This window comes from Pelophylax lessonae (assembly GCF_965119305.1).
Source record: "Pelophylax lessonae genome assembly, chromosome: 6".
Classification (NCBI taxonomy): domain Eukaryota; kingdom Metazoa; phylum Chordata; class Amphibia; order Anura; family Ranidae; genus Pelophylax; species Pelophylax lessonae.
The window spans coordinates 137137118-137160428 of NC_138773.1; the positions used below are offsets into that span (position 1 = coordinate 137137118).

General features: G+C 47.1%; 1 protein-coding gene across 1 annotated transcript in view; it reads left to right on the plus strand.

The window, feature by feature from the left end:
• TNFRSF17 (TNF receptor superfamily member 17) overlaps positions 1–23311 on the plus strand; it is a 483832-nt gene that overhangs the window by 253798 nt on the left and 206723 nt on the right. The window contains exon 2 of the mRNA XM_082262225.1: positions 19278–19415. Within this exon, the coding sequence (XP_082118351.1) occupies positions 19278–19415 (138 nt within the window). The remainder of the gene's footprint in view (positions 1–19277; positions 19416–23311) is intronic.

Here is a 23311-nt window from a genome sequence, read left to right on the forward strand (position 1 = left end):
TAAACCAGAAATGGTTGAAGCTGTGAATTTAAATGCTAAAAAAAGTTGCTGTGATCTGTGTACATGGTGATACTCGGGAGTATCCTATAGCTACTGTTAGCTTTACAACTGGTTTAGGTACGGTGACCCATCCGGTCGGACTTGTGCCCCACTTAGTGCACGAGGCCATCATTGGTAGAGACTTCCTTAAGTTTTGGGAACTGTGGGACCGTCCCGACTCGGTCACAGTAACTCACTCAGTGGCGGAGCCAGAACTCCTGGCCAGCACCGACCATATGGGTTCAAGGGATTCCTCTCACGGTTCCCAGGATTTTCCTTTCTCTGTAATGGCAGGAGAACTGGAGGAGCCTGAGGAAGTCCCCACAGCCAGTCAAGGTGGACAACCTTCTACTGACCCTGAGGGTACATTGGAGTTTGCTGATCTTAATGTGCACAAGGAAAACTTTGGTACTGAGCAGAGAAAAGACCCTACCCTTGTCAGGGCCTGGGAGAATGTAGTAATGGTTAATGATGTACCTGTCGAACCAGGGGACAGGCCCTGTTTTCCTTTTTTCAGCAGCAATGAGGATTTATTGTATCGTGTATATAAAAAGAACAATGAAATTGTTGAACAGGTGGTGGTCCCTAAGCCTTACAGACGAGTGGTGCTGGAATTGGCTCATGGACACTTACTAGGAGGTCATTTAGGGGCTGAAAAAAACACTGAAAGGGTGTTACGCAGGTTTTACTGGCCTGGGATACAGAAAGATATTGACAATTATTGTCAATCTTGTCCTGTATGTCAGATGTCAGCCCCACTACCCCACTTCTGAAGTCCTTTAGTGACCTTACCCATTATTGAAGTGCCCTTTGAGAGGATAGCCATGGACTTGTAGGTCCTCTCCCCAAGTCTGCCCGGGGTCATCAACACATTCTTGTAATCATGGATTATGCTACCCATTACCCCGAGGCATTTCCCTTATGCACTGCATCCCCTAAGAACATTGCTAAAGAGTTGTTCATGGTGTTCAGTCGCGTTGGGATCCCTAAGGAGGTCCTTACGGACCAGGGCACCCCATTTATGTCACAAATAACTAGAGAGTTGTGCAAGTTATTTAAGGTGACCCAGTATACCACCCTCAAACTGATGGCTTGGTAGAACGCTTCAATAAAACATTAACGAGTATATTAAAAAAAGGTTGTGGACAAGCATGGGAAAAATTGGGACTTCTTGATCCCGTACTTGATGTTCGCCATCATGGAAGTACCCCAGTCCTCTACGGGATATTCTCCATTTCAATTGCTTTATGGGAGACACCCTCTGGGACTCTTAGACATAGCCAAGGAAACCTGGGAGGGGGAGCAGACACACCACAAAAGTGTCATTGAGCACATCGCTCAAATGCAGGACAGGATTGCCTATGGTAAAGGAACACTTACTGCAGGCCCAGGCAGCCCAACAGAGAATATACAACAGGGGAGCCCGACTCCGTGTCTTCTCACCTGGTGACAGGGTCCTGGTGTAAGTTCCCACTGTCAAGAGCAAGTTCCTAGCTAAGTGGCAGGGTCCCTTTGAAGTATTGTAAAGAGTTGGGGAGGTCAATTATAAAGTGCATCAACCAGGAAAAAGGAAGCCAGAGCAGATTTACCATATTAATCTGTTAAAGCCCCGGAAGAATAGGCTGGCCTTGACTGCGAGGTCCGTCCCTGTAACATCTAGGGGTACTGAGACCCCTCTGGTCCTGGAGGTCACGATTCCAGACACCCTATCTTATTCCCAAAAACAAGAAGCTAGAGAGTTCCTGATGAGGAATAGAGAGAAATTTTCAGTTACCTGGTACGACTTCAGCAGTTCAGCATGAGATTGTTACTGAACCTGGGGTCCGTGTCGAGCTCAAACCATACCGAATTCCCTAAGCGAGGAGAAAGGACATTAGTGATGAAGTAAAAAGGATGCTGGAGCTAGATGTCATTGAGGAATCCAATAGTGACTGGTCTAGCCCCATCGTTTTAGTCCCAAAACCGGATGGTACTTAGAGGTTCTGTAACGACTTCAGAAAACTCAATGCAGTGACAACGTTTGATACGTACCCAATGCCCAGGGTGGACGAACTTATATACAGACTTGGCAAAGCCCGCTATCTAACTACATTAGACTTGACCAAAGGATATTGGCAAATACCCCTGACTGGTAGCGCCAAAGAAAAGACTGCGTTTGTGACCCCAGAGGGTTCGTTTCAGTACAAAAAAATGCCTTTTGGGTTGCAAAATGCCCCTGCGACATTTCAGAGGGCCATGGACAGGACCCTAAGACCTCACCGACAGTATGCAGCAGCCTATCTGGACGATATAGTGGTACATAGCACTGACTGGGAGTCTCACTTGCCCCGTGTACAGGCTGTTCTGGATTCCCTCTTCAAGGAAGGTTTTACAGCAAACCCAAAAAAATGCGCCATTGGTTTAGAGCAGGCATGTCCAACCTGCGGCCCGAGGGCCGCATGCGGCCCAGAGCCGCTGGCAATGCGGCCCACTGCCCCCTGACAATGTTTTTTGTGGGAAGAAGGAAGTTGGGTCGGGGGCACGGCCACAGCAGCTTCCAACCAATGGTAGGCAGAGGCTGCCTCAGAGGGGAGGGGGGGGGGGAGGCGAGCATGTGCAATGTTTCTGACTCCCACCACCATGACCACTTCAAATCACTGACATGGTCATGGTGGTTAGAGTGTTCCTTTAATATCTCTCAGAAGAAGTAAACCTCTGTATACTGATTCCATTTCATTTGATCATCCTCTAGTTGTGTTAAATTAGTGCAGAGGGCGCGGCGGCGCTGGAAGGGCGCAGCCCCATTTTATTATATACCTTAACTATAGTATATATTTTATATGCGGCCTGAGAAAATTTCTCTACACTCAATGTGGCCCAGAGAAGCCAAAAGGTTGGACAACCATGGTTTAGAGGAACCCAGGTATTTGGGCTACACTATTGGTCATGGAGTCATTAAACCGCAGTTAAACAATGTAGAAGCAATCCAAGAATGGCCATGCCCTGCAAACAAGAAGCAGGTCAGAGCCTTTCTTGGGATTGCAGGGTACTATAGGAGGTTTATCCTGAATTTTGCAACTCTAGCTTCCCCCCTGACTGACCTTACGAAAGGGAAAGAATCAGTAATGGTGAAATGGTTCCCAATATCAGAGGAGTCTTTCCAAGTCTTAAAGAAGGCTCTTTGTGCACAGCCAGTGTTGTACTCCCCTGATTTCTCAAAGGATTTCTTGGTTCAGACGGATGCATCTGATGTAGGTATTGGAGCAGTATTTTCACAGGTACATAATGGGGAAGAACACCCTGTGGTGTACCTGAGCAGAAAGCTTAATAAACATGAGAGAAAGTATGCAGTCATTGAAAAGGAATGTTTAGCCATTAAGTGGGCCTTAGACACGCTAAGGTACTATCTGTTAGGGCGCCAGTTTGATTTGATAACTGACAATGCCCCTCTGAAATGGATGGCCCAAAAGAAGGAGACTAATAGACGGGTGAACCGGTGGTGTTTGGCTCTACAAGATTACTCCTTCACTGTAAAACACAGGCCAGGTGTTGAGATGGGGAATGTAGATGCCCTGTCCCGTGTCCACTCCTGTTGGTCCACAGGTGTTCCAACCCTGGGGTTGAAACAAGGGGGGGGGGATATGTAGCAGAGCATCCCAGAGAGAGCTGGGAAAAGTCCTGTTTGGGGTTTATACATCCCCCAGGCACCTCTCATATACCTTTTAGGGATCGCTGATCCATGATCCAGTTCGGATCTTGGTCCTCTCCCCAAGGCCAATTTAAACTCACCTGAGACAGACAGACAGTCTCTCTCAGCCTGTGAAATGAGACAACGTTTGTCTATGAGAGCAGAAGGTTGGTAAAACTGACAGAGTGTGTCTGTGAAAGCTGACAAGCTGCAGGCTTGCTCAGCCTGTTATTGAGGGCCTGCATTGTGTGTAGTAAGTACTGAGACACAGCTAGGTTTTTGTTTTGTAATTATTTCTTCTGCTGGTTTTTCCTTAAAGCACTGTACAGCACCTGTATATAGACTTGTATATAGCCCCAATAAACTACTTTGTAACTTTGGTTGGGGGGCCCATGGAACTCAGCTTACCTGTCATGGTCTTACCTTCTTGCTGTTCTCCTTCGTTTGACATGTGCTGGCGGCCATCTTGGTTTCTGGGTTTCTTGTAGCCTCCCACCCTGCGGCTCCTCCTTCCCACTGGGAGGAGCTGGATGCCTGGCTCATATATATAGGAGGTCTGTGGCTTCAGTTCCTTGCTTGGTCCTCCTGTGTTCACATGCTTCTAAGACTGCTGCTGCTTCTGGTCCCTGATCCTGGCTTTGTCTGACTACCCTGCTGGTTCCTGATCCTGGCTTTGTCTGACTACCCTGCTGGTTCCTGATCCTGGCTTCGTCTGACTACCCTGCTGGTTCTTGATCCTGGCTTCGTCTGACTACCCTGCTGGTTCCTGACCTCTGGCTTCGCAAGGACTCTGCCTCGGTTTCGCCTTCCGTTTGGACTTTTGCTTTACAGCTTGATTTTCAATAAAGCCTTCTTATTTTCACTTATCTGTTGTTGTACGTCTGGTTCATGGTTCCGTGACATTAGGACCAAGCCATGAATTCTGACGGTACAGGGCCATCCTCGCTACCCACGCTGGTTACCAGACTTGATCAGCAGGATCACCTGTTGGGTCGGTTCGCCGTGGCGTTGCAAACCCTGCTTGAACGCACGGCTCATTTCGCTCCCGTTGCCGAGTCGGTTGTCGCTCCTGGGTCCGCTCCTACTGCCGCTCCGGTTGTTGCGCCAGAGTCTACCCCGACACCTGTTGTTGCGCCTGCGGTGTTTCGGGGTATGACCGGCTCTGCCCCCCTTCCACAGCGCTTTGGGGGAGAGCCAACTCAGTGCCGAGGTTTCCTTAACCAGGTGGGCATTTATTTCGAGTTGCTGCCACATGCCTTTCCTACTGAGAGATCAAAGGTGGGCTTCTTAATTTCGCTGCTCTCGGACAAGGCCTTGGCCTGGGCCAGCCCTTTATGGGAGAACAACAATCCGGTGGTTGCCGAGTTTTCCGGTTTTGTTGCTTCTCTTCGGAGGGTATTCGATGTGCCGGCTCGTGCTGCCTCTGCTGCGAAGCTCCTTATGTCCATCAGACAGGGTTCACGATCCGTAGCTGAATACGCCATTGAGTTTCGTACCCTGGCAGCAGAGGTGGGCTGGAATAATGAGGCTCTGGTCGCTGCTTTCTCTCATGGTCTCTCGGATGCCTTGAAGGATGAGGTTGCAGCTAAGGACCTACCAGTGGAGCTCGAGTCTCTTATTTCTTTCTTGATTTTGATTGACACCAGACTCAGGGAGAGACCTTCCTTTAAGGAGAGTTTGCGGAGACCTCCTAACAGATTGGCGCCTACCTTTGCTGTCCCACCCGTGCCTCCCTCTCCTCCCACGCCTCCTGGGGATGACTTGGCTGGGGGTGAACCCATGCAGCTGGGCTTTGCTCGCCTGTCCGAGGGGGAGAGGGTACTCCGAAGACGCGAGGGTCGATGCATGTACTGTGGTCTCGGTGGGCATTTTCGGTTGGCATGTCCGAACCGTCCGGGAAACGCTCGCACCTGAGATCCTGTTGGGGGCAGATCTTGGGTGGAGTCTCCTCGTCCCCGGTTTCCCGTGTTGACAAACCACTGATCACTGTTGTCCTCTCCTGGGTCGGGGGCTCAGTGACGACCCAGGCGTTGGTGGACTCTGGTGCTGGTGGTTTGTTCATTGATAGTGTGTTCGCTGCCGCCAATTCCATTCCTCTGCAGGCCCGAGGTTCTCCACTGGCTCTTGAGGCGATAGACGGCAGACCCCTTCTGCCGCCACACGTGACTCATGAGACCCTTCCAGTGGGGATAGCCATTGGTGCCGTTCACAGAGAGTCGGTCTGCTTCCAAGTTATTTCGTCTCCACACTACTCGGTGGTCTTGGGGTACCCCTGGCTCCAGAAGCATAATCCGACTTTCGATTGGAGATCGGCCGAGATCCTCTCGTGGTCACCGCAGTGTGGGGTTAGTTGCATCCATGGGCCTGTCAAGTTGCTGTGTACTTCCTCGGACTCTTTGTTGCCTCCTGAATACGAGGAGTACCGGGATGTATTCGATAAGGTGTGCGCGGTTGCCCTACCTCCGCACCGCCCATACGATTGTGCCATCGAGTTACAACCTGGTGCCGTTCCTCCTCGTGGCAAGGTCTATCCACTGTCGGTAGCGGAGAATGAGGCCATGGAGGAGTACGTGAAGGAGGCGCTTTCACGCGGACACATTCGCAAATCCTCGTCCCCGGCAGGGGCTGGTTTTTTCTTTGTGAAAAAGAAGGGCGGTGAGTTGAGGCCTTGCATCGATTACAGGGGTCTCAATCGCATCACGATCAAGAACGTTTACCCGATACCCTTGATTTCCGAGCTGTTCGATCGCCTTAAAGGGGCCACGGTCTTTACCAAACTCGACCTGAGGGCGGCATATAACCTCCGAAGGATCAAGGCGGGCGATGAGTGGAAGACCGCGTTTAACACCAGGACCGGTCATTATGAATCCTTGGTTATGCCCTTTGGGTTGTGCAATGCGCCCGCAGTCTTTCAGGAATTCATTAACTATGTTTTCCGTGACCTGTTGCAGCAGTGTGTGGTGGTCTATTTGGATGACATCTTGGTATATTCTGAATCCATGGAGACCCACATTCTGGATGTCAGACGAGTGTTGCAACGGTTACGAGAGAACAAGCTGTTCGGTAAGCTTGAGAAATGCGAATTTCACCGATCCCAGGTAACCTTCTTAGGTTACATCATTTCCGCTGAGGGGTTCTCCATGGATCCTGAGAAGGTTTCGGCTGTCTTACAGTGGCCCCAGCCCAGTGGTCTTCGCTCCCTGCAGCGCTTTTTGGGCTTCGCCAATTATTATCGGAAGTTCATCAGGGACTTTTCCATGCTAGCCAAGCCTCTCACGGCATCTGACCAGGAGGGGCAGAAATTCCCAGGTCTGGCCGCTCGAGGCCATCCGAGCTTTTGAGGCTCTAAAGTCCGCCTTTGTGTCGGCTCCGATTCTGTCGCATCCCAACCCTGGGTTGCCCTTTGTCCTCGAGGTGGACGCGTCTGAGACGGGAGTAGGCGCCCTTCTGTCTCAGCGTAGAACACCAGAGGGTCCTCTGCTTCCTTGTGGGTTTTACTCCCGGAAACTGTCTTCCGCGGAGTGCAACTATCAGATTGGTGACAGGGAGTTATTGGCTATCGTGCAGGCCCTTAAAGAATGGAGGCACTTGCTCGAGGGTTCGGTGGTTCCGGTCCTCATCCTGACGGACCACAAGAATCTGACCTACCTTTCTGAGGCCAAGAGATTGACACCACGTCAGGCCAGATGGGCTCTGTTCTTGTCACGTTTTAATTACGTGGTCTCCTACCTACCCGGTCCCAAGAACATCAGGGCGGATGCCTTATCACGGCAGTACTCCGACCTGTCCAGGGAGGAGTCGATTCCGACTTCGGTCATACCTCCGAATCAGATCCTGGCTGCCATTCGCACCAGCCTGACCTCTCCCCTGGGTGAGCAGATTTTGGCGGCCCAATCTGGTGCTCCCTCTGAGAGACCCAACGGTAGATGTTTTGTGCCTGAGGAGTTGCGCACTCGGTTGTTGCGAACCTACCATAACTCCAAGACCGCGGGGCATCCTGGAAAGAATCAGCTGTCCTGGGCTGTTTCACGTCTGTTCTGGTGGCCTTCCCTACGTTCCGACATCGCCGCATATGTAGCGGCATGCTCCGTTTGTGCCCAGAGTAAGTCCCCTCGGCACCTTCCGTTGGGCCTTCTGCAGCCCATAGCCACCGGGGAGCGCCCATGGTCACACCTGGGGATGGATTTCATTGTGGACCTTCCTGCATCCCGAGGCCATACGGTCATTCTCATGATTGTGGATCGATTTTCCAAAATGTGCCACTGTGTTCCTCTCAAGAAGTTACCCTCTGCACAGGAGTTGGCCACGATTTTTGCCAGGGAGGTCTTCCGGTTGCACGGTTTGCCCAAGGAGATTGTGTCGGATCGGGGGTCTCAGTTTTTGTCCAGGTTCTGGCGCGCCTTTTGCTCCCAGTTGGGGATTCATCTCTCCTTCTCCTCGGCCTACCACCCTCAGTCCAATGGGGCCGCAGAACGATCCAATCAGGCCTTGGAACAATTCCTTCGTTGCTATGTCTCCGACCACCAAGACAATTGGGTTGACCTCCTGCCTTGGGCTGAGTTTGCCAGGAACACGGCGGTGAACTCTTCCTCTGGGACGTCTCCCTTCATGGCCAATTATGGGTTCCAACCTGCCGTGTTACCGGAGGTATTCTCTCCCCAGGATATTCCGGCTGTGGAGGATCACCTTTCCGTCCTACGTGCTTCTTGGGTACAGATCCAGAGGTCCCTTGAGGTTTCTGCTCAGCGCCAGAGACTCCAGGCTGATCGCAGACGAGCGCCTGCTCCTTCCTACCAGGCCGGAGACCGTGTATGGTTGTCCACCCGCAACCTCAACCTTCGAGTGCCCACTCCCAAGCTGGCGCCTCGCTTTGTTGGTCCCTTCCGAGTGCTTCGCAGGGTAAGCCCGGTAGCCTATGCCCTTGCGCTTCCTCCCGGCATGCGGATCTCCAACGTGTTTCATGTCTCCCTGTTGAAGCCACTGGTGTGTAATCGTTTTACTTCCTCGGTTCCTCGGCCCCGTCCGGTCCAAGTGGGCAATCGTGAGGAGTATGAGGTGAGCAATATCCTGAACTCACGCCTGGTCCGCGGTCGGGTGCAGTTTTTGGTTCATTGGCGTGGTTATGGTCCAGAGGAGCGTTCCTGGGTTCCCTCCGCAGATGTCCATGCTCCTGCCTTGCTCCGAGCCTTCCACGCACGCTTCCCTCAGAAACCGTTCTTTACTCCGCGGAGGAGGGGCCCTTGAGGGGGAGGTACTGTCATGGTCTTACCTTCTTGCTGTTCTCCTTCGTTTGACATGTGCTGGCGGCCATCTTGGTTTCTGGGTTTCTTGTAGCCTCCCACCCTGTGGCTCCTCCTTCCCACTGGGAGGAGCTGGATGCCTGGCTCATATATATAGGAGGTCTGTGGCTTCAGTTCCTTGCTTGGTCCTCCTGTGTTCACATGCTTCTAAGACTGCTGCTGCTTCTGGTCCCTGATCCTGGCTTCGTCTGACTACCCTGCTGGTTCCTGATCCTGGCTTCGTCTGACTACCCTGCTGGTTCCTGATCCTGGCTTCGTCTGACTACCCTGCTGGTTCCTGATCCTGGCTTCGTCTGACTACCCTGCTGGTTCCTGACCTCTGGCTTCGCAAGGACTCTGCCTCGGTTTCGCCTTCCGTTTGGACTTTTGCTTTACAGCTTGATTTTCAATAAAGCCTTCTTATTTTCACTTATCTGTTGTTGTACGTCTGGTTCATGGTTCCGTGACATTACCTTAGAGAGGTTGGGAAATCCCTCTCTCAGCTCCCTAGGCCCATCTTTTGTGTAAGTCACCCTGTGTATTTTAGGGACACAGGGTGACCAAGGAAATGATGGACAGGTACTTAATGGACTCTGAGAATATGGTTTGGAATACTTCAAATAAGACAGTAATATTTATCAACCATATATCTCAAGAAATATATGAAAACTATTCCTGGCCTGTTTGATTCTGAACATGTTAATTGAAAGAGCTAATTACATTGACCTCTGTCCCATGTTCTTTAAAGTAAGAGACTTTTTTTTTTTGTAAAATTCTTTTTATTGAAGTTTTCACACAAACAAAACATACAAAAACAATAGACCAGCTCACCCCAACATGGGGGAGTCACACAAACAGCAACATCAAAACAGTAAAGTCCCCCCCCACCCCCCACCCTGGCAACCCAACCCCCAAACACAGCCGGATTCCCTCCGAAAAAAGCAGGATAATGGGACCCGGAACGACTGAGCCCCGGCGCACCAGTGCCCAGCCGTCCACGCTCCCAGCCCACACATAAAGGAAGCATCACTCAGTTAGGTGAACATTATCATAACAAATTACAAACGCTATCTACCGTACCGTATCAGGAGACTACACCCATGCCCTCCACACTTTCTCAAACTTCTTGGGGCACCCTCGGGACAAATATGTTTCTTTATAAAGGGGCAACACGGCATTCACCAGACCCTTCCAGTACAGCAGGGAAGGCGGGGTCACCTTCTTCCATTGTAACAATATGGCCTTCTTGGCATAAAATAGCAATATAGTTAGAAGGGTTCTATGTGCCACCGAGGGAACCACCTCCTCCACCAAACCCAGCAGACAAACACTTGGAGTCAGCGGGACCGCAGTCATCAGCACCTCCCCTAAGCAGGTGGTAACTTCCGACCAGTAGCGCTGAATCAGCGGGCAATCCCAGAAAATATGGGACGCATCCGCCGGAGAGGCAGAGCATCGCCAGCATTCAGCGGAGGACGTGGGGTAAATTTTAGCTAGTCTAGCAGGAGTGTAGTATATTCTATGGAGAAACTTGAACTGAATAAGTTTGTCCCTAGCAGCAACGAGGTGTTTGAATGGTTCAACCCACATGTCATCCCAGTCCTCCCCCTGGAGTTCAGGAATTTCAGCGGTCCAACGCTCCCTACACTTCACAATACTTGGTGGAGTCAGTCTGAATAAATCCTTGTAAACTGAAGATAGGGTTTTGGTAAGGTCAGGATTAGTTAGCATTAATTCTAGGTCAGATGGTACCGGTTCAATCTTGGTGTCAGTAAATTGGCATTGAAAGGCGTGTCGCAGCTGTAGGTATCTGAAAAAATGAGTTGAGGGTAAGTCATGTCTTGTACGTAGGTTGTCAAATGATAGCAATTCTCCCTCTGTCGTTATGTCCCCTAACGTCTTCACCCCCACAGTAGCCCACACCATAGGGTCAGGTAAGCGGTAAAAATGAGGGAGCTTTGGATTCATCCAAAGAGGGGTAGACGGGGAAAGTCCAACGTAGCTGGGGCAGGCCAGTCGTACAGTCTGGCTCCACGCCCTAATGGTAGCCTTCATTGATGCTGTCAACGGGAGGTCGGAACCCACCCCCCTGTGGAGAGCCAGACGGAGACTTTCATAGGATCCCAGGTGCGCCGCCTCCAAGACCGTAGCCGAGTCCTCCTCATCCGCCCGCAGCCATCGCCTCGCAAAAACCATTTGCCCAGCCAGATAATATTTCCGCCAATCAGGAAGAGCCAGACCCCCGCTACCCCAAGGCTCCTGGAGGGCCCGAAGGCCAATCCTGGGAACCCCGGGGGACCAGAGGAAGGAGCTAATAATACTATCCAATCTGCTAAAAAACGTCTTTGGAACCCACAGCGGGGAGTGGCACAAGAAATATAGAACCACAGGGAGAAACTTCATTTTAAGGAGGGCTATTCTTCCCATTAGGGAAAGCGGAATCCTCCTCCACACCTGCACCAGGCGCTGAAGCCTAGGCAGGAGCGGGAGGAGATTCAGGTCATAATAGTCCTTTCGGATGCCTAGTTACCCGGACCCCAAGGTAGGTAAATGCGTCAACCCAACCCGGGAAGGGGCCATCTCCAACAAGTGCACCAGGCACTCCCATTACAGACAACATCGAGGACTTTCCCCAATTCACCCGGAGTCCCGAATACTTGCCAAATTCATCCAAGATCCGTAAGACAGCCTGTAAGGAAGGACCAGGATCATTAAGGAAAAGAAGCATGTCATCAGCGTATAACGCCACACACCCCTTTATGGAGCCTACTCTGACCGCCTCAAAACCCTGCGAGGAGCGCAATGCAATGGCAACCGGTTCGATGGTAAGCGCAAAAAGGAAGGGCGATAGGGGGCAACCTTGACGGGTCCCCCTACCCACCCTAAAATACACCGAGGTCAACAGACCCAAGCGAATGGCCGTACGAGGAGAAGAATATAGCAGTGTCACCCAAGTCCGGAAATTGAGGCCAAAACCCATGAGCGACAGGACCGTGTGCATATAGGTCCAGTCGACAGAGTCGAAGGCCTTTTCTATATCAATAGAGACCACTACGCGTTGCGAGGAGGCAGCCACCGGAAGTTGGAGGTGCGTAAACAGACGCCGAATATTGGTATCCACCGATTTCCCCGGCATGAAACCCGTCTGGTCAGGGTCAACCAAGGTATGTATGACTTTCGCCAGACGATTCGCAAGGACCTTGGTTAGGACCTTCAGGTCCGCGTTCAGCAGGGCTATGGGCCTGTATGAGGAACAGTCCTCAGGGTCTTTTCCCGGTTTTGCCAGCAGCACCATATATGCATCCATCATGGACGGCGGGAGAGCCCCCCCCTCCAGGCAGTGTTGAAACAGGGCACTCAGGCGCGGGGCCAACTGCTCCGAGAACTCCTTATAGAAGTCCGCAGGGAACCCATCCGGGCCCGGAGCCTTCTGCGGCGGGAAGGAGGCAATGGCCCCTTCCACTTCTAGGGGAGTGATCGGAGCGTCTAGCAAGGCGCTATCTTCGTCAGTCAGGGTAGGTAGAGCCAGGCCACGGAGAGTAGTCTCCATGACAGCATCGTCATAGTCATGGACAGGGGCATATAAGGACTCAAAGTAATTCCTGAACTCCTCCAAAATATCCCGCGGATCAGTGAGCATTTCCCCCCTAGAACTCTTAATACGTGGGATGTTAATAGGGGCCCTCTGATCCTCCACCAACCTAGCCAAGAATTTGCCATTTTTATCCCCTTGTGCAAAGGCAGCAGCCCTGAAATGGGAAGCCTCAGTATGGGCCAGATCAGACAGGTGGAGTGAGAGGAGACGCCTCGCCTCCAATAAGGAGGTGTAAGTGGACTCGGATGGCGAAGCAGCATGATCCCGCGCCCTCTCCCTCTCCACCTCCTGCATAGACCGGAGCTCCCCATTATGATCTTTCCTGGCAGTTTTAATAGCTGAGATGCACTCCCCCCTGGCCACCGCCTTGAAGGCCTCCCAAACCACCGAAGGCTCGGCAGAGTCTACATTGCTCGCCCAGTACGTCTGGACCGCCTGTACCAGGTGGGAGGTGACCTGATCCTGTTGAAGCCAGCCCGGAGACAGTCTCCAACCCCGCTCTCCAGCCCCCAACCGGAGGTGCACTGTCAAGAAAAGCGGGTTATGATCAGACACCCCCCCAGCCAAGTAATCAGCAGCAGTCACGAGGGACTGGAAACGAGCACTACCAAAAGCCAGGTCTATCCTGGCTAAAGTAAGAGACTTTAATTATATTTCTGTACACAATTTCATCTGCATAGGATAATGTAATCAGGAATAAAAGCACAATACACGTTAGGAGGGGAACCCTTGGGGGAATCAAAAATGGAGAAGGATCTGGGAGTCTTGGTTGATGATAGACTAGGCAACAGCTTGCAATGTCGAACGGCGGCTACCAAGGCTAGCAGAATATTAGCATGCATAAAGAAAGGGATGTTTTCCAGAGATAAGACTATAATCCTTCCACTTTATAAAACTCTGATCCGACCGCATCTGGAGTATTCTGTCCAGTTCTGGTCGCCAGTCCTCAGAAGGGATGTGTTGGAGCTGGAGAGAGTACAGAGAAGGGCAACTAAACTAATTAGGGGATTGGAGGACCTTGATTATGAAGAGCGTCTCCAATCGCTTGATTTATTCTCCCTGGAGAAGAGACGTCTGAGGGGGGACATGATAGCAATTTTTAAATATCTCAATGGGGATCTCAGCTTAGAAAAAAAGCTGTTCAGTCGAAGGGATTGCATGAGGACTCGGGGGCACACGATGCGATTAGAGGAGAAGCGTTTTAACCTCAGGCAACGTGGGGGGTTCTTTACTGTTAGGGCTACAAGATTGTGGAATTCGCTACCACAAGAAGTGGTTTCTGCGGGTAGTATGGTGGCTTTCAAAAGACTATTAGACGTACATCTCAAGGATCAGAACATTCAGGGGTATGTGAGATGATTACAGCCACACACACCTACACAGGTTGAACTGGATGGACTATTGTCTTTATTCAACCTCACTTACTATGTAACCTGGTGGGGTAATCTGATCAGGATGGGGAATGTCCATCCTGTGCTGTATATATTGTGTGTGAGACTGTTCACTGAAGTTGTTGTTGGTTCCAGATTCTATACAAGCTATTTTCAGGTAGTTTTGTATTGGTGGGGGGGGGGTCGTCTAGAATATCTGATATCTATGTTCAGACTGAGGGAAGCAGTATTCTGATGGAAGCCCACAAACACAGTGTGGGTCGCGGTTTCATTACAGTTATAGATAAGAATTTTTTCTCAAAATTTTACCTAGGAAAAGAAGGTTCTAAGAAAGTTTTCATTTTTGTATTCATTAGGGAGTCAAATCGATGTTTGTTTTCAAACACAGTGAAAGGAAGAATTTAAAGGAGCAGGATTTCATTTTTTTCTCTAACAATTCCAACAGTGTATGTGCTTTTTGTTTGGTAAAGTCTATTCAAGCCAAATGTTAAAAGCAAACAAATTATTTTGAACAACATTTTCACGTGATAAGTGACCAATGTCTTGCAATATGAGTAGCAACTAAACAGAAGCCTGTAGTCACACCGGGTATGATTTAAAGTAGTGCAATTAAAAGCCCGACTTCAACCACTACTTCAACACTACTTCTGTGAGATTTGTAACGATTTGATGTGACTTAAGTGCTACTTCAGTGAGAGGGGCTATCCATGTCACAGGGAGGAACGGTGATGTTATGAACAAAAGTTTAACTAGCAAAGGGTTAATATTTACCTTCTTTTAGGCTCAAGTAAGAGAGGCGCTTCTAAGTGTAGCAATATGGTTACAATATGGTCATTAAGAAGGTACAACATTCAGCAACTCACATGGTTAATGACTAAACAGGCATATCTAAGTATGTAAGCATCCAGGGTAAAGCTGTCCACATAGACCATCCTCCACACCACCAGCTCTCAACACTGTCAGTATGCAATCATGACCGGGATGACTACCGTGTGGCAGAGCGATTTGAAAGCGAGGCTTGAAGCGCTCCTGAAGTGCAGCGTGGAAGGGATGACATTGATGGCGATGGCGGTGCGGAGGACGATCTATGTAGACAGCTTTACCCCGGATGCCTGCATAATTAGATGTGCCTGTTTGAATCATCAACCATGTGAGTTGCTAAATGTTGTACCTTCAATAAATGTAAATGTAACCATATTGCTACACTTAGAGGCACCTGTCTTCTCTTTTATACTCTGTAGCTCCTGTTGGATTCTGCTTTATGCATTTCCCATTGACATAAATGTATTTATTTTTTTTGTGGCTGGTTGTGGAAGGAATCATATGAGTTTCCATGATTTCTTATGGAGAAATTTGCTTTGATATACAGTACGAGTGCTTTGGAATACAAGCATGTTTCCGGAATGAATTATGCTCGCAATCCAAGGTTTTACTGTATTCTGAAAATTTTCATACAAATTATCTTAAGACTATTCCTAAGAATTTTTTTTATTTTTTGTTCTATCCATCTATGGCCAGTTTTTTATAGACATTAATATCCAAAATGGACGGCATCTTGGAAAAATAGCCAGGAACTCCAGGTGTTTAAAAATATTTTTAGCAGTCCTATAGCCATACCTTCAATTTAACCATGTTCATTATATATTGAAATTCCTCTATCTATTCCTTCTTTGTCAGGAGGTTTTTAGATTTCTAGTGCCTAGGTATAAGTGTCCTAACTGCTATAAGGAAGATGCAAAGTAAAACATTGTTGTCAGAGACTATAGATCCAGGTGATATAGAGAGTAATGCAAACTGTGAAGATCCTCGTAACTTGGAGCAGGTTATGAAATTATAGGTGTCAAATATAAACAGCCAGAATGTAGAGGTCTTTGGGCACAACCACTATATACTATATGTAGCATTGTGCCTGTTTGTTACATCTTAAACGTGTCTGGGAAATGTGGAAAAATTGCGTGCAACTTGTGAGGGCATCAGTACCACCCAATAAGGATTTTAAAATTCAGTCCTGAATATTTTTATTTTGTTTTTCATTTTTAATGGAGTGGGTGACCTAGGTTCGGAATGAACTTTGGCTGTTCAGGTGTTCAGCAAGAGCCAGGTATCCTATATAGAAGTAGTATTTCTACTGCTTCGATATGACAGCCTCCCGCTGTCAATGGTTTCTAAGGAAGCAGCGGGTTTTTGCACCCGCTGTGTCTCTAGCAACCGCCACTGTCACTGGCTGTTTGTTGACATGGCCTGGTTTTCCTGATCATGTAAGCAAAGGGGCATGGATAGCAGTGACATCAGTGTTCAAATATGGTCACCATATTTGGGCAGTGACATTGACCAATTATGGCCATGGACATATTTACATTTTTACATATCACTACTATCTCCCTCCCTTCTCTTATATAGCTGATGACAGCTCAGGGAGCTGTCATTCAGCTATGAGTACTATTTAATCTGTCCTGTTTGCATTGCAATTTCAGCAAGTGAGCGAGTGGCAAGCTTGGTGATTAATGATGTATTCACAATCAGAGACTTTTTAGGAGATTTTAATTGTTCAATAAAGGACTCATCAAACATTTGGTTGTCTTTATTTATAGGTTACATTTTTTGTTTTGTGAATGAATATGTATATTATGTCCCTCTATATGTTTCTGTAGGGGGGCTGATATCTGGGGGCCCTTGTTTTTAAAAGGGGCTTCCAGATTCCAATAAGTTTCAAAGGGTTCTAGGGAAGAGGCCCATGTCCTCACCAGCATATGGGCGAGGTGCTTTGCCAGGAGGACCCGCCTTGCAAGGATCCCCCCTCCTCCTCCATGTTGAGGGCATGTGACCTGGTGTGATTCAGAAGAAGAGGCAATTTTTTTTTTGCACTGGTACATGTTCCCTAAGTCAGTGCCCACCTCCTTGTGCTGTTTTTTTTTTTTTTAATCCTTGACATCCCTTTGACTATTACTATTAGCCCAGAAAATGGGCATTGTTGCTTTGACAGATTTGACTCCAACTGATTTCAGTGGGTTGAGGCTAGAAATAGTTTGCCCAACCTTGCTCGAATCGAACATGGAGCAGTTTGACTCTATTTTCCTCTTTTTCTGGGACTCCATTAGAGGGATTTCCCCTCACTTCTGCTTACAGCAGCTTCACCAAACAGCAAATACAAATAGAAATGCAACACAGGCAAACATTCATGTTTTTTGGAGGGTGTTTTGTATTGCTGTCTGTATCCTTGTTTCAGTTTGTTTCCCATTTCCAGGTAAAATGAATGTCAGCAAACAGCAAGTAAGGAGAAATCTCTCTAGTTGAGTCTCAGGTAGCAGTAAAACCCAACAAGGATTAAAACCCTCCCCATTCCAAAACTAAAAATTAGTATTGGTTTATAAGGAAAAAAAAAAAAACATGAGTATTGGCGACATATACTTGCTATTTATTTCAGAGCAATTCACAGTTACATTGGAAACATTAAGATGTAAATTTTAAATTATTGAGACAGTGTTGTGTCTTGTCATGATGTCAGAAGGGTTAGATGTCACCAAGGGTTCTCACTTTTGCCGGCTGGGGGGCTCTGGCATGTCTGTTCTGAATGTTGAAATCAGTTTCAGTTTTTTCCAGGATTGGGAACTCCTTGATTGGGTCCAGTTTGTACAGACATACCAGCATCCTGGTTGTATAGGTGTGCACAGCCCTTTTAATCCAGGAGCGGTCTATGATTCAGGGTTCCTTCCCCCTGGAGACAAGCCACTGCATGAGCAGCGTGTGTTAACAGACACTGGGAGACTGTCTACCCCATTCAGCCCTCAAGGACAGGTAAACTGACCAGACTGGAGCCTGATAGAAATATTAGGAAACTTTGAAGTTTAACAGGACCCTGTGCTCCCCAAGTAGGGCAGGTTGTTGATCACAAGAATGAATTAGATATATTGGGGAGTCTATGTGGAAACTAGGACTATGGAATCCAGATAGACAGGAGCGTGGAAAATGTATATTTTTTATTGTGATGTTGAAAACCCCTGTGAGGGTAACCTTTTTTGTGTTTTTGAACATTGCCTTTGAATAAAGTGGGCAGAAAGTCCTGAAATCTACTTCGCTGGCTAGACTGAAGTTTATGAAAGGCATTATGCTTGTATGAACCTCCTTCAATACGTATATTTTATTAACTCCTTAATATTGTTGTTATCTTCTGCATTTTTATTTTACATTGGCAGTATTTGTTAATGCCAGCATAACTGTTAAAATGCTAGAATTTTTTAAACTTGATTATTCTGTCTGTGTATTTGATGAAATGTATTAAAAGTATACAGGTATTTCTGATATAGTTGAAAAGGGGTCATGGACATTTAAAGAGAAATTATAAATTCTACCTACCTTATGATTATCACTGCTCTGGTAAAACCTGCTTCCCCTTATAAATTCCACCCTGGTCATACCATACTGTATATACTGCAGTTTTGCATGGCATGGTAATGTTCATTGCTGTAGTTTCTGCGAGCCCCCCCCCCCCAAAATAAAAAAAAATCTCCTACTATTTAATGCAGGGGTCTTCAAACTATGGCCCTCCAGTTGTTCAGGAACTACAATTCCCATCATGACTAGTCATGTCTGTGAATCTCAGAGTATTACAATGCCTCCTGGGATGTGTAGTTCCTCAACAGCTGGAGGGCCATAGTTTGAGGATCTCTGATTTAATGTAACCTACTGTCTGACAGTAAAGTGTTTGTAAAGGCTGAAGAAGGTTTTTTACCTTCATGCCTTCTATGCATGAAGGTAAAAACACCTTCAGTATGCAGTTCCCCCCTCAGCCCCCCCCCCCCCCAATACTTACCAAAGCCTGATCCTGATCCAATGATGTGCACGAGACCCAAGGTTCTCCCGAATCTCTCCCTCCTGATTGCAGGAGCCAGTGACGCAGGAGCGGGGGATGGGGCTGAGCCACACTCTCTGTGTATTATGGACTCAAAAAGCCGGCTCTGGAGTAAGTACGCACGAATGCCCCCACAGCAAGCGGCTTGTTATGGGGGCACTCAGCAAGGAAGAGGGGCCCAGAGCGCCGGCGGGGGACCTGAGAAGAGGAGGCTCAGGGCTGCTCTGTGCAAAACCACTGCACAGAGCAGGTAAGTATTTCATATTTGTTATTTTTTTTATTCCTTTACAATCACTTTAACACCTAACCACCCTTTTATTTAAACTGTAAAGTGAAACCTAACCTCTAAAATTGACACCTTGCACTTGCTGTTGCCACATTATCAAAGTCCTATGTCGAATATCACGTAAAAATACGTGAATATCATGTACTTAAGATTTGTCCTTTTTTGTTTTAGGTGTTTCTAGGCCATTGACTCTTAATGACACACCCTGTATTATTTGGATCTTGCTGGTTATGTTAGTGCTGCTAATATCAATTATTTCATTTGGAACTTTTATTCTGCACAAATCAAGAAAAAAGAAGTTTCACAGAGGTAAGCAGTTTGCTATGATTGGAAAAAAACTAAGAAAAAAAAAAAAAATACCACTGTATTATAAACATCCTTGCCATTCTGAATGTTGCATATTATTTTATATACACTGTGAGTACATTTTTGTAAATATTTTATTATATCTTTTCATGTGACAACAATGAAGAAATAGCACTTTGCTACAATGTAAAGTAGTGTACAGCTTGTATAACAGTGTAAATTTGATGTCCCCTCAAAATAACTCAACACACAACCATTAATATCTAAACCGCTGGCAACAAACGTGAGTACACCCCTAAATGGAAATGTCCAAATTGGGCCCAAAGTGTCAATATTTTGTGTGGCCACCTTTATTTTTTAGCACTGTCTTAACCCTTTTTGGCATGGAGTTCACCAGAGCTTTACAGGTTGCCACTGGAGTCCTCTTCCACTCCTCCATGACAACATCACGGAGCTGGTGGAAGTTAGAGACCTTGCGCTCCTCCACATTCTGTTTGACTATACCCCACAGATGCTCAAAAGGGTTTAGGTCTGGAGACATGCTTGGCCGGTCACTCACCTTTACCCTCAACTTCTTTAGCAAGGCAGTGGTCCTCTTGGAGGTGTGTTTGGGGTAGTTATATTGGAATACTGTCCTGTGGCCCAGCCTCTGAAGGGAGGGGATCATGATCTGCTTCAGTATGTCACAGTACATGTTAGAAATTCAATGGTTCCCTCAATGAACTGTGGCATTCCAGTGCCGGCAGCACTCATGCAGCCTCAGACCATGGCACTCCCACCACCATACTTGACTGCAAGTAAGACACGCTTGTCTTTGTACTCCTTACCTGGTTGGCGCCACACACACTTGACACCATCTGAACCAATTAAATTTATCTTGGTCTCATCAGACCATAGCAAATGGTTCCAGTAATGTCCTTAGTCTGCTTGTCTTAAGCAAACTGCTTGCAGGCTTTCTTGTGCATCAGCTTTAGAAGAAGCTTCCTTCTGGGACAACAGCCATGCAGACCATAGAAACATAGAAACATAGAATGTGTCGGCAGATAAGAACCATCTGGCCCATCTAGTCTGCCCAATATATCTGAATCCTATGAATAGTCCCTGGCCCTATCTTATATGAAGGATAGCCTTATGCCTATCCCATGCATGCTTAAACTCCTTCACTGTATTTGCAGCTACCACTTCTGCAGGAAGGTTATTCCATGCATCCACTACTCTCTCAGTAAAGTAATACTTCCTCATATTACTTTTAAACCTTTGCCCCTCTAATTTAAAACTGTGTCCTCTTGTGGTAGTTTTTCTTCTTTTAAATATGCTCTCCTCCTTTACCGAGTTGATTCCCTTTATGTATTTAAAAGTTTCTATCATATCCCCTCTGTCTCTTCTTTCTTCCAAGCTATACATGTTAAGGTACTTTAACCTTTCCTGGTAAGTTTTTTCCTGCAATCCATGTACTAGTTTAGTAGCTCTTCTCTGAACTCTCTCTAGAGTATCTATATCCTTCTGGAGATATGGCCTCCAGTACTGCGCACAATACTCCAAGTGAGGTCTCACCAGTGTTCTGTACAGCGGCATAAGCACTTCTCTCTTTCTACTGCTTATACCTCTCCCTATACATCCAAGCATTCTGCTGGCATTTCATGCTGCTCTATCACATTGTCTTCCCACCTTTAAGTCTTCTGTAATAATTACTCCTAAATCCCTTTCCTCAGATACTGAGGTCAGGACTGTGTCAAATATTCTATATTCTGCCCTTGGGTTTTTACGCCCCAGGTGCATTATCTTGCACTTATCCACATTAAATTTCAGTTGCCAGAGTTCTGACCATTCTTCTAGTTTTCCTAAATCCTTTTCCATTTGGCGTTTCCCTCTAGGAACATCAACCCTGTTACATACTGTATCTTTGTGTCATCAGCAAAAAGACAAACCTTACCATCGAGGCATTTTGCAATATCACTTATGAAGATATTAAACAAAATTGGTCCCAGTACAGATCCCTGAGGTACCCCACTGGTAACATGACCTTGTTCTGAATGTTCTCCATTGACTACAACCCTCTGTTGTCTGTCACTCAGCCACTGCCTAATCCACTCAACAATATGGGAGTCCATGCTCAATGACCGCAGTTTATTGATAAGTCTTCTATGTGGGACAGTGTCAAAAGCCTTACTTAAAATCTAGATATGCAATGTCTACTGCACCTCCACCGTCTATTATTTTAGTCACCCAGTCAAAAAAATCTATAAGATTTGTTTGACATGATCTCCCTGAAGTAAACCCTTGTTGTTTTTCATCTTGCAATCCATGGGATTTAAGATGTTCCACAATCCTATCCTTTAATAGGGTTTCCATTAATTTGCCTACTATTGATGTCAGACTCACTGGTCAATAGTTGCTCGATTCCTCCCTACTACCTTTCTTGTGAATGGGCACGACATTTGCCAATTTCCAATCTTCCGGGACGACTCCTGTTACTAAAGATTGGTTAAATAAATCTGTTAATGGTTTTGCCAGCTCACCACTAAGCTCTTTTAATAATTTTGGGTGTATCTCATCAGGACCCTCTGACTTATTTGTCTTCACTTTAGACAGCAATCTTAGAACTTCTCCCTCTGTAAGGACACATGCATCAAAGGATTCATTAGTCATCCTTTCAAGTGGAGGTCCTTCTCCTTCTTTTTCTTCTGTAAAAACTGAACAGAAGTATTCATTAAGGCAGTCGGCTAGCCCTTTATTCTCTTCTACATACCTTCCGTCCTTTGTTTTTAATTTAGTTATTCCTTGTTTTAATTTCCTTTTTTCATTTATATATCTGAAGAATGTCTTATCCCCCTTTTTCATAGACTGAGCAAGTTTTTCTTCTGCCTGCGCTTTAGAAGTTCTTATAACTTGCTTGGCCTCTTTCTGCCTAATCTTGTAGATTTCCTTATCTTCATTGCTCTGAGTTTTTTTATAATTACAAAATGCTAGCTTTTTATTTTTAATGATTTGGGCCACTTCTGCTGAGTACCACAGTGGTCTCTTCCTTTTTTTGCTTTTACTGACCAATTTGATGCAATGTGCGGGGTATGGTCTGAGCACTGACATGCTGACCCCCCGCCCCTTCAAACTCTGTGGCAATGCTAGCAGCACACATACGTCTATTTCCCAAAGACAACCTCTGGATATGACGCTGAGAACGAGCATTTAACTTCTTTGGTTGACAATGGCGAGGCCTGTTCTTAGTGGAACATGTCCTGTTAAACCGCTGCATGTTCTTGGCCACGTGCTGCAGCTCAGTTTCTGGGTCTTGGCAATCTTCTTATAGCCTAGGCCATCTTTATGTAGAGCAACAATTCTTTTTTTCAGATCCTCAGAGAGTTCTTTGCTATGAGGTACTATGTTGAATTTCCAGTGACCAGTATGAGAGAGTGAGTGCAATAACATCAAATGTAATACACCTGCTCCCCATTCACACGTGAGACCTTGTAACACTAGTCACATGACACCGGGGAGGGAAAATGGCTAATTAGGCTTAACTTGGACGTTTTCACTTAGGGGTGTACTCACTTTTGCTGCCAGCGGTTTAGACATTAATGGCTGTGTTTTGCGTTATTTTGAGGGGACAACAAATGCACACTATTATACAAGCTGTATACTTACTTCTTTTCATTGTAGCAAAGTGTCATTTCTTCAGTGTTGTCACATAAGGGGTGTACTCACTTTTGTGAGATACTGTATGTGCAGACACACGCAAATATACGAACACACGCACACATATATATATACAGACAGACACACTCACACCACTGCTTGCCTGTACATTTCTTCTTTCTTGATTACCCATGGATCGCTGCAGTCTCCTGTTATCTCTGCCCTCATCCAGCCCCCTCCAGCTCTGCAGCTCTCATTGGCTGTCC